The sequence below is a fragment of the Vanessa atalanta genome, chromosome 20 (assembly GCF_905147765.1).
Source record: "Vanessa atalanta chromosome 20, ilVanAtal1.2, whole genome shotgun sequence".
Lineage (NCBI taxonomy): Eukaryota > Metazoa > Arthropoda > Insecta > Lepidoptera > Nymphalidae > Vanessa > Vanessa atalanta.
Window position 1 is genome coordinate 3,720,895 of NC_061890.1, and position 12,155 is coordinate 3,733,049.

Genomic DNA, 12,155 nt, shown 5'->3' on the forward strand with positions numbered 1-12,155 from the left:
CCTGATTCTTTTTTTATGCCTTTTTCTATCACCTAATTACACCACTGACCCCAGTACAACCATACAAATAATTCATCGTGTCATCTATTTAATCGGATTACAATTTATTCCGTAGAATAAAAGTTTGGTTTTAATACCGGATTTAGTTAATATTTGGAATTATTATTTTTTATAACCACGATGTATAAAAACAAAGTCACGAAACATCATACTACTCATCATCATACTACTTATATTGATACATAATACGTAAAACGCAGGCTAATTTTAGGACGAAGCCCAAATTATCTGACTTCGAGTCAGCGTAACGGTGATAAGGATTATGACAATATTATCAATTAATCTGATTTTTTTTATCAATTAATACTGTAAGATATTGATTTAAATACATAATTTCACGGTAATTATTCGGCTATAGTTAAAATGGCAGCTTGGGGTGCTCTCGTGTGTCTGTTAGCGGTTTCTTGGGTAAATATAATTTTATCAATTCGAACATTTCTTATTATTTAATTATAAAGTTTAGGTTTTGTTTTAAAAACTCATCTTAGTAGCCTTACATAAATCGGTGATCATTTAATATATTTATAGCTATAAATAATGTGCTTTACATTTTTAGATCTGGCAACACTAGGCTGCTAAGGTAATCTGTATAGTAATTAGGTTTAGACTCCTGTCTTTATTATAATTAAATTTAAATTTAGTTAGGTAGTTTGATGAAATATTTTAATACATTAGGATACATTTAGTTAGTAATTTATGTTTAAATTCTCTAATATTAACTCAGCAATAATCTAAAATCCTAAACAGACAAATCCTGTAAGTGTTCTCGGACATTTAATTCGGGCATGTTTTTACCGTAATTTTCACAAGTTTTTATTTATTTCAAAAATTGAAACTAGGTCAAATCTTACTACTCTTATTGCGAATTTATTAAAATTATCTTATTATTATAACATTTGAATATGTGTTTGAATGTTTATTTCATAATTTAATTAAAATCGTTTTAAGCATTCATAATAAATGTTTACTACGAATTAGTTTTTATAAAGAACCTGATCAGATATCAGTCAGTATAATAAAAAACAAGTAAAATATATCGAATCTTAGTCAAGTATTTATCATAGTGAGAAAAGGCCTTATTTTATTATTTATATTAAGTACATTTACATAATCAGTTCAGTGCGCATTTCATTTGTTTATACTAAGTGCTTTGTATCATAATAAACAATAAATTAACACAATACCCAATAAGCAAACTCGGTCTACGAAAATATGAGAATGACGGCCCTTATAATAGTAAGGAGATTAAGACGCGTATTTGCTTTAGGAGATATCTGTATGCAAACTTTGTGTTGTTCAAGAGGGAAGAATCACAGAAATTACAAATATTAGGTCCTTACATATGAAATTGGCGTTTTGTACGGGAGGAATATAAAGTCATTTTTTTTTATTTTGTAACATATATGGAATTAATCAAAGTACGCACCGTTGTTATGTATGCACTTTTGCTATCTCATAGGTAGTTAATTGATCCCCTTACTAAAAAACCACGGGGGCGAGAATCAATAAACGCTTTAGTGGTTGTTTAGTTAGGTTAGGTCAGTTAGTCAGCTAGTTCTTCTTTCATGGTTTGCAGTAGCTGAAAATAGATATGAGCCGTAATCGTTTGGCCAGATTTTAGAAAGGTGTAGTGAACGACACCGACGCTAGTCCACCAAACACTCACAATTAACTTTTTCTGAGTCAATTTTCGTTTAGGGCAGGATTTGGCTGGCTCTCCAGGGTTCAGCCTCTGCGACGAGCGCTTCCGATTATCGTACAGTATCCACTTTTCATCACAAGTAATGATTCGATTTAAAATCCCTTCATTATTGTGTCGGTTGAGCAAAGTAATACAGCAGTCGACGCCTGTTTGCAAGTTCGTTTCACTCAATTCATAAGGTACAAATCGTTCAAGTTTTTTTACTTTCCCGATTTGCTTCAAGTGGATTAATACAGTTTTATCACTTACCCCGAAGCCAGCAGCAATCTCTGAAGTGCTTTGTGATAGAACCGCTTCCACAATAGCCTTTAATCTTTCATTTTCCACTTTGATCTCCGGCCGTCCACGGGGCTGGTTCTGAAGTTCAAAATTTCCAGATCGAAAATATTGAAAACAAAAACGTACCGTACTTTCTTTTGCGATACTAGCGCCGTATACATCATTAATCCTTCAAGCTGTTTCTGCAGCACTGGCACCACGGTAGAACTCGTACTCGTAAATATGCCGATATTTCACATATTCCATTGTGCGGTAATAAGCTACGCCAAAAAAATAAATGAGGAAAAACCAAATGAATGACTGTTTTCAAAACTCAAATATAGTAGCTAATTGAATTTATAAATTTGAATTAGGAATACTCAACCAAAGAGGAGATATTTCAGATCAAAGTGGTCAGTACGACAAAACGCTAATTTCATATGTAAGTAAACTAACCTAATATTGAGTCCCTAATCTTCGTTGAAAAATTCAAAACAACGAATATTTTTAATGTTGTCGTAAAATAAAATGCAACTAAACAAATTTAGTTGACTTAGGTCGTTACCTTATCGGAAAATTAGCAAATTTACGAATATTTATCACCCACTCCGAATTAATGTAGAAAATTTATTTACACAGCATTACGCTGTGAAAGCCCTACAATTGCCAATATTGGCCTTAAATTTTCTGATTGAGTTCAAACAGAAGTACTCTAACAATTCTGACGACTTCCTAAGCTAAGGTGAGATCTCATATGCGACATTATTACGTATTAATGATCAAACCAATCACGTGGGCTCACCTTTCTCGACTGGGTCTCACGATTCGGTCATCAAGCCGGCGGTGTAGTCAGCGAGTAAAAAAATAAAAATTAATCACCAAAGTAAAAACAGATTAGCGTAATTATATAGAACAGTACCTAACTGGAAATGTTATCTTATTTATCTGGAGGACTTAAGATTTGATAACAGGTTTTAATCATAATTAATAAAAGATCTACTGGTAATCCGGATGTTTTCAGCCTGTATATGTCATTATTATTAATTGTTACAGTACTAGAGATAATTATCTAGTTTTAAAAACTTACTGCTGTTTAAGAAATTTTGAGCGTAACATTTCTATTATCAGTCAAACTTGGGACTAAGGAGATTATTAATTATTTTTAAGACAAATGCAACCGATTAAATGCAATAGGTCTGCGTGATAAGGATTTGTTAAAGATCAAAGATCACTTAATTTTTTCCAGGTTAGTGCTTACCCGAGCCCACCGCAATTTGTTTATCCCGAAAATGCACGATGTAAGTAAATACGATTAAAAAAGTACTTATCTCATTGAATTCAAATTCTGATTCTCAAATTACATTTATTTGTATTATAAATATTAATATTTGTTCGAATTTCGATTGTTTTAATTTCTCTACTGTCTGTATTAAATCGAGGTTTTGATTGAATATTCACGATTAATTATTTTACGAATTAAAGCTACTACATATCCTTTTTATTAGTTTATTTCATTATTTATCTATTAACCTCACATTTTAAAGAAATTTTACATAATAGTTTTAGCTAAATTTAATTTAAACATTCGTCATAAGATAATATATTTTTTTTTATCTGTAGATGATATTTCAAGAATTGTGTCGGGATGGGAAGCGAAAGATGGCGACATCCCTTACCAGCTATCTCTCCGTATGGTAGGACCGATTGGTACCGTCAACGCCTGCGGTGCTACTCTTATCCACAATGAATGGGCTCTGACAGCCGCTCATTGCACTGCTAAGTAAGTAAATGTCATCATCAACATTACTCGTCTGTTTCATCTTATTTTTATTGGGATCACTCCAGTAGGCCTCATTGCTTTTTTTTATAATTTGGTAGGCCGGCCTATGAACATATATGGGGCAAATTTACATATGGTTATGTTTCTTGTACATGTAGTTATACTGGTTCAATCACTGTTCAAACTGGACTACAAAAATACAAAGTATTGTTGGTTGGCGGTAGTATATGTAAATTGGGTGGTACCAAAGCCTAACATAGAGCTCAAGTATATATATATTATAAGACTTTTGCTTTGCTTTAACCGTTAGATCGCTGTCTCTTGAAATTAAATACTGGTTTAATAATCAGAATATGCTATGCCATTGATAATGACCATTTTTTTTAATTTGTGTCAAATAAGCTAAAGTCATGATTATATTTAAATATTATCTTTTATCATTTATATTATTATTATCTTTTGTGTAGGAAGAAGATTAGTATAATATGACATTACTTTTAATGTATTTAGTGATATAAAACATTTTATGGTGATTTCGATCGATCGATTATGAAATATCGATAGCAACTTGTCACGACAAGTGATTTCAATTATCATATTTAAGATATTACAATTGCATGTACTAATTTGAAGTATCTTTAAAATGTTGCCATAAATGAATATTACAGCTTAAAATAATATGTAATTCAAATTATTTATAAAGTGTATTGTAAATTAAATAAAGTTAATTTTAGTTACTAGTTTCAAACATGATTTTATAAAATAATCCTAATATGTATATATAATACTTTCAAAGATTACATTATTTAGAACCCACTACGTCACGCTGCTCCCATGTGCGATTGAGGATCCCATATGAGGATTAATTTTTCAAAGGTTTTCTTCTACGGTCATTGGATGGATTACGAATACACGAAAGCGTTATTAATTGAATAAGTAAGAAAACCCTAGTTTTCTAATAAACATTGAATGGGAAAAAATCACTGACTCTTCTTTTCTAAACAATTTAGCCGTGTCACTGTGATCATCCGTGCTGGCGGCGTCTCCCTCCTTCGCCCAGCCGCTATATTCGAGACGACTGACTACTACAACCACCCTGAATACATTGAATCCCTCTCACAAGTCCAACCTCATGATATCGGTCTGATCAGGCTGAACCACTTCCTTGAATATTCCTGTGAGTTTCTTGTTTTTTTTCTAATATGATTATTATAATATATTTTTAATATAATATTTTTAACATAAGAAAGAAAAAACGCAAACGCGATTATATCATTTCTCTTTAATTGCTTTATATATTTCGTTAATTTTATCAAAGATTAAATAGATGCAAAGTTAATTCTCTAAGTTTATAATAATGTTAAAATATAAAATGTTGTATACATTTTATTTATTATTGCTTTAAACGCCTGCTTCGTCTCCGAAGACCACATGACCCTGAGATATTAAATTATTGAGAAATAAGCGCTTTTTATATTAAATAAAAACTAACAAGCTCTGAAGCTTTGTTATAAAAAGTATAAAATAATTTTTAGTACCATTCTTCCATAGAAAGCAACATTAAGATAAGTAAAATTAACTAAGATAATTATTGAGTTTCTTGCCGGTCCTCCGTTTCCGGCCGGTCTCGGTAGAATCTACGTATCTATATTTACATTTCGAATGGATGGTAGTCTGAAATTTAATTTATTCATGTAAAAGGACCTTAAAGTGCTTGCAAGACCTACTTGAAAAAAGTATGTTTTGATTTACGTTTTTGACATATTTTGAAAATAAATTATGAAGTATATTTTTTGTAGGACAATTACATAATACGAAGAGACAGGGTATCAGGTTATTTTATACCTATTTCTTCTTTCTAGCCGTAATCCAGCCAATAAGGCTCCAGGCCTCCGTAGACAAGGACAAGAATTACAATGACGTCAGGCTCCAGGCCAGCGGATGGGGCAGAACATGGACCAACGGTAAGTGGAACTTGCTCAGTCTTTAAATGCAGATTTATATTTAAAATTATAAAAGACAATTACTGTTTCTATAGCCGACATTTTGCAAGAGTTTATTGTTATTTAAACATTTAATGATTAGTAAGTAGCAGTAAATGTTTATCTACTGAGCTACGGCCTCATGTTGATGTTTTTTTAGCATAGGAAGGCGAACGGCCAAATCAGCCAGCTGGTGGTATGTGTTCACCAATGTCCATAGACAATGGCGACGTAATAAATTTTGCACTTTTCACAATTGCTCCCTCACTCAGCTTGGTGTAATGAACTCCTAACCTATTGCTGAGAAGGGGAGAAGAACGATATATTTTTTAGCATTAGCAGCCTGTAAATTTTCTTACTGCTGGGCTAAACCTCCTCTCCCTTTGAGGAGAAGGTTTGGAGCATATTCAACCACGCTGCTCCAAAGCGGGTTGGCGGAATACACATGTGGTAGAATTTCGTTGAAATTAGACACATGCAGGTTTCCTCACGATGTTTTCCTTCACCGCCGAGCACGAGATGAATTATAAACACAAATTAAGTACATGAAAATTCAGTGGTGCCTGCCTGGGTTTGACCCGAAATCATCGGTTAAGATGCACGCGTCCTAACCACTGGGCCATCTCGGCTCATACGATATATTTATTCTGTGTATTTATAATTTAAAATGTTATTTATAGGTGCGTCTCCCGTTATTCTTAACTGGGTATACCTCACTGGAGTGTCGAACCAACGTTGCAAGGACTCTTATGGCGGAAGCAGCATCGTTATTGACTCTACTATCTGCGCAAGAGGCTACAACGTTACCAGTCAATCTACCTGTCAGGTAAATTTAAACAAAACCTCTTTGGTAATTACATCTGTCAATAATAAATAGTTCAGTACGTATTTACTTAATAAATCTATATTTTGTTTATTGCTATAACTGGTATAATAAGGATAAATCATTTTTTTTGTATTCCTATTGAAGCATACATAAAACTTACCAAAAGATGCAGCACGTTTCGGAAAAGGCGTATAATACTGATAGTTAACTTTTGTTATAAATAAGCACGTAGGGTACTTGCGTCGGACACCTGGACCACATGTTTCAAATGTTAGACAAAAGGATGGTGTTTGACCAGTAGTTGGATATCAATAGATTAATTTTGAAGCCAATGCTTTTTGGCGTAAATTTCTCTTTGCGTTACTGATATTAGTTAAAGTGACCTTGAATGTAATATTCTGTTCTATCTTGGATTAATATTCTTTTTATAATTGGCACTTCATTATATTTGAGTATATTTACATTATAATTGAGTCGAGATGGCCCAGTGGTTAGAACGCGTGCATCTTAACCGATGATTTCGGGTTCAAACCCAGGCAAGCACCACTCAAATTTCATTTGCTTAATTTGTGTTAATAATTCATCTCGTGCTCGGCGGTGAAGGAAAACATCGTGAGGAAACCTGCATGTGTCTAATTTCAACGAAATTCTGCCACATGTGTATTCCGCCAACCCGCATTGGAGCAGCGTGGTGGAATATGCTCCAAACCTTCTCCTCAAAGGAGAGGAGGCCTTTATCCCAGCAGTGGGACATTTACGGGCTGCTAATGCAAAAAAAAAAGACTTCATTAAGTGCTATAATGTCTAATATTTTTTTATTGATTTAATATTTTTTCAGGGTGACAGCGGTGGTCCTCTAGTCACTGAAGATGTTGACGGTACCCTTACCCAAGTCGGTATCTCATCCTTCGTGTCCATCACCGGCTGCCACACTGACTTCCCCGCAGGTTAGTATGCGAAAAATTACTAGGCTGACATTGTATTGTAAGGAAATTTATAAAATACAAAATACTTGATAGGCTAACTAAGGAATAAGTGTCATATTTTATTACTATGTTTTACGTTTATTCTAAATTAATGCTTTCAAAAGTCTTGTATATAAGAAACAAAAAGTTACATACATCAGATAAATAAAATGTATACTAATTAATATACGTTTTTATTAAAGTGAAATCTATTACTAACATTATTTACTTGATATTTATTATTTGTAATTTAATTTTATGCTCAGGTTTCATCCGTCCTGGTCACTATCACGATTGGTACCTTGAGGTCACTGGCATTAACTTCGACTGGGACCCGAGTCAGGCGGTAACAACTACGACTGCTGCTGAACCTACTGAACCCGATGTGACTACTGCTGCTCCTGAAGAAGAAGAAGAAGAAGAAGAAGAGGTGGAGGAGGAAGAAGAGGAAGAGGAAGCTAGCGAAGAGGATGGTGAAACTAGTGAGGAGAATGGTGAAACTAGTGAGGAAGGTGATGTAACTAGCGAAGAACAGAGTCAAGAAGACGAAAATGAAGAAGAAGGAGACAACGAAGATGAAGGAGACAATGAAGATGAAGGAGACAATGAAGATGAAGGAGACAATGAAGATGAGGGAGACAATGAAGGCGAGGGAGACAATGAAGCAGAAGAAGACAACGAAGAAGGACAAGCTTAAGTGTTTTCTCTGATTCACAATTAAATTTTAAACATTTTTATACAATTGTTTAATTTTGCATAAACTTCAAATATTAAAAAATAATATTATTATATCGTAATTAAGAAGTATTCCCTCAAATATTTACTGCATAATATGAATGTTGACAACCGTTACACAGTATAAAAGAACCAGTATTACAAAAGTAAACCGTAACCCCGACTATCTAGGCCAGTCAATATATGAATTAATTCTCGGAAACCAGAAAACAGTCGTCATATAACAACAATTATAAGAAGTTTCCACTGATTTTCTGATTAGAAGCTGTAACGGTTCAGTGGTTAGAACATTACATACATTTTATATTAGCAGTTTGTAAATTTCCTACTGCTGGGCTAAGGCCTCCTTTCCCTTCGAGAAGAAGCATTAGCATTAGCAGCCCGTAAATGTCCCACTGCTGGGATAAAGGCCTCCTCTCCCTTTGAGGAGAAGGTTTGGAGCATATTCCACCACGTTGCTTCAATGCGGGTTGGTGGAATACACATGTGGCAGAATTTCGTTGAAATGAGACACATGCAGGTTTCCTTACGATGTTTTCTTTCGCCGCCGAGCACGAGATGAATTATAAACACAAATTAAGCACATGAAATTCAGTGGTGCTTGCCTGGGTTTGAACCCGAAATCATCGGTTAAGATTCACGCGTTCTAACAACTGGGCCATCTCGGCTCGGTTAGAACAGGTGAAATTAAATTGAAGATTACGGTTTCAAGTATAGGCAAGAATTTTCACTGAATATTCACGTGCTTAGTTTCTGTTTATAATGACGTGACCGATGAAAAAACAACACGAAAACCTGTCACAAATCTGGAGAAAGACCGCAGAGCCTGATTAACCCGACACTATACCGAAGATATCCCGGACGTCGGTCTATGCGAGGTTAGTATGGCTCTCAAACAACTTAAGAATAACAAGACGACGGGTGATGTTTGAATTACGGCTGAGCTGCTGATGGCAGGCGGAAAGCCGGTTTTAAAAGCCCTTCAGAAACTTTTTAATTCCGTCATACTCGAGAGCAAAACGCCACAAGCGTGGAACAGAAGTGTGGTGGTGCTTTACTTCAAAAGAGGCGATAACACCCTACTGACGAATTACATTCCCATCTCATTTCTGAGCCACGTTTATAAGTTGTTTACGAAAGTCATTACGAATCGTCTCGAACGCAGATTTGACGACTTGCAGCCACCCGAACAAGCCGGTTTCCGTAAAGGCTTCAGTACCATAGACCACATACATACGCTACTGCAGGTTATACAGAAGACCGAAGAGTATACTTGCCATTACGCTTAGCGTTTATGGACTATGAGAGAGCTTTCGATTCGATCACGACTTGGGCTGTGCTACAGTCTCACCAGAGGTGCTAAATTGACTATCGGTACATCGAAGTGAAATGTTTGTACGAAAACGCCACTATGTCAGTCCGATTACAGGACCAGAATTCGAACCTATCCAGCTGCAGCAAGGAGAGGGACAGGGAGACGCCATTGCTCCAAAACTGTTTATCGGTGCTTTAGAAGATGTTTTCAAGATTCTGGACTGGAAAGGATCTGGCATCAACATTAACGGCGACTACATCACTCACCTTTGCATAGGAGTCATGGCTGAAACCATGGAAGACCTAACCACAATGCTCGGTGACCTCGGTAAAGCCTCCTAACGAGTGGGTCTTAAAATGAACATGGATAAGACGAAGATTATGTTGAACATCCATGTTGTGCCCACTCCCATAAAAATTGGAGAATCTACATATACCTGAGACAAACGATCCAATTAGGTAAGCCCAGTTTCGAAAAAGAGGTCAACCGTAGGCTGAGCAGCGTTCGGAAAGGAACGAAAAATCTTCTACTCCCATATACCGCAGTGTCTCAAGACCAAAGTCTTTGACCAGTGTGTGTTGCCAGTGATGACTTACGGCTCTGAAACGCGTCCCTTCACAATGGGCCTCATAAGAAGGCTCAAGGTTGCCTAAAGGGCAATGGATAGGGCTACACTCGGAGTTTCTCTGCGAGATCGAATCGGGAATGAGGAGATCCGCAGAAGAATTAAGGTCACTGACATAGCCCGAAGAATTGCCACACTTATGTGGGCGGGGCATCGCTCGAAGATCCGACGGCCGATAGGGCCGACGAACCCGACGACCTGGTGAAGGTTGCAGGAAGCCGCTGGTTGCGGGCTGCACAAGACCGGTCGTTGTGGCGATCTTTGGAGGAGGCCTATGTCTAGCTGTGTACGTCCCACGGCTGAGATGATGATGATGATGATGATGAAAATTTTCCATATGTGCATACATCCAATATTCTTCAAATCTTCTGCTAAATCAAGACGCTCGAGACCAACCGTGGGACATTAATAGATAAATTAATAGATTTTCTAACTTTACTAACTTTCTGTTTGTGGAACACGAGGGACGTCTCTTATCTCTTCTATCACATTAAAAATCAAGTTTTATATTATAATTGTTAATAAATAAATTGAAAAGAAACGATACAGTTCGTTCAGATATTTTTTGGCGTAGTTTTACGATAAGATTCGAAGGCATACTTCTGGATACGATGTCAGAATACACTCGACATATGACATTTTAATAAACTGGTATTATTATTAAGACGATTCTATAAACATTACTGAGAACTGTTAACATGCATTCACATTCAACAATTTATTGTTTTTTATATAACTGACTAACCGTTTCGTCTTCTAGATATATTATAGATATGTCCATTTTTATTTGTGCGTTATTCACGTGAAAGCTATTGAAAGTGTTGGTATGAGAATATGACCAAATGACGCGGAATCATCCGTAGATGGTTAGAGACTATTAATTATTTGAATCAAATGATATCAATACCCGGGCAGATAACAGCTAGTAATACATAAGACAATATTTCAATACAATAAGTTTCAAGTCAAGCGATCGCTGGATCCGTAATTTATTTGCTTTTACTCTTACCGATGGCCGTCGTCTTCAATTATTTATTTTTTACTTGTATCTCTAAATTTATCAGCTCAAATTGCAACGTGCATACAGCTATTTTTCTATTTATAGAAAACACTTTCATTTGAATAATACTGTGATATTATTAATACTATTAGTAAATACAACAGTACACAGAATATTTATTTATTATTTGTTTTATTTTATAAATATTATAGTCCTGAAATTAAATATCCAATTCACAAAAATCTCCTATTCTCATTCCATGCGCGTCTCTTTTTATTTTTTTTAATAATCATTTTGCGCGGGAAAGAAGATGTTTATCTTGTATTATTGTTTAAAGCCATACGAATGACGTTCTGAAATTCATTACACTTTATTAATCGATTATGAATTGAATTGATATTGATTATGAATTCGGATACAATAACAAAATATGAGTTTATTAAATATATAATTATAATATAAATGTAATTACATAAATAAGTATTTCTAACACGATGTATTGATAACGTACAAGTAATTTGAACTGAAGCTATGATTTATTGTTTCTTAGTTAATTTAAACATATAAATGGGTGCTGGTATTCATAAAAGATATATATACCCGTGTAGTTTTTGTAACAAAGACCTTTTATGCGGATTAGTAGTGTGACCTATTAGAAATAAGTAAGGACTATTTCCTTAGGCCTCCTCCAGGTGATCATTCCCTCTCTTCCTCCTTCTATTGTATACGGTTTCATCTTATAAATTAATAGCGTAAGCCGATTTTTGTTCCAGTGATTATGGGACGATGGCTGCACAAAAAAAATATAATCTAATTTTGAAGAGTTCCAGCCGTACATTTGCAGAAAATTAAAGAGGTTTCTTGATTGCAATTTACTAAATTAATTAACAAACAAATAATTAATTTT

The 12,155-nt window shown here is 35.0% G+C and overlaps 1 protein-coding gene across 1 annotated transcript; it reads left to right on the forward strand.

Moving 5' to 3' along the window:
- The first annotated feature begins 420 nt into the window (after positions 1–420).
- Positions 421–8,292, forward strand: LOC125071820 (collagenase-like). Its single transcript, XM_047682214.1, has 9 exons — positions 421–468; positions 3,267–3,318; positions 3,641–3,800; positions 4,811–4,977; positions 5,663–5,764; positions 6,463–6,608; positions 7,447–7,555; positions 7,840–8,186; positions 8,223–8,292. Exons 1-9 carry the CDS (start codon positions 424–426, stop codon positions 8,268–8,270), a joined length of 1,176 nt encoding a protein of 391 aa, XP_047538170.1. The 5' UTR covers positions 421–423; the 3' UTR covers positions 8,271–8,292.
- Positions 8,293–12,155: the final 3,863 nt, after the last annotated feature.

Coding starts and splice junctions, on each gene's coding strand:
- LOC125071820 (XM_047682214.1), top strand. CDS start 424: ATGGCAGCTTGGGGTGCTCTCGTGTGTCTGTTAGCGGTTTCTTGG. Junction 469..3,266: donor GTCTGTTAGCGGTTTCTTGG/GTAAATATAATT, acceptor AATTTTTTCCAG/GTTAGTGCTTACCCGAGCCC. Junction 3,319..3,640: donor TTATCCCGAAAATGCACGAT/GTAAGTAAATAC, acceptor TTTTATCTGTAG/ATGATATTTCAAGAATTGTG.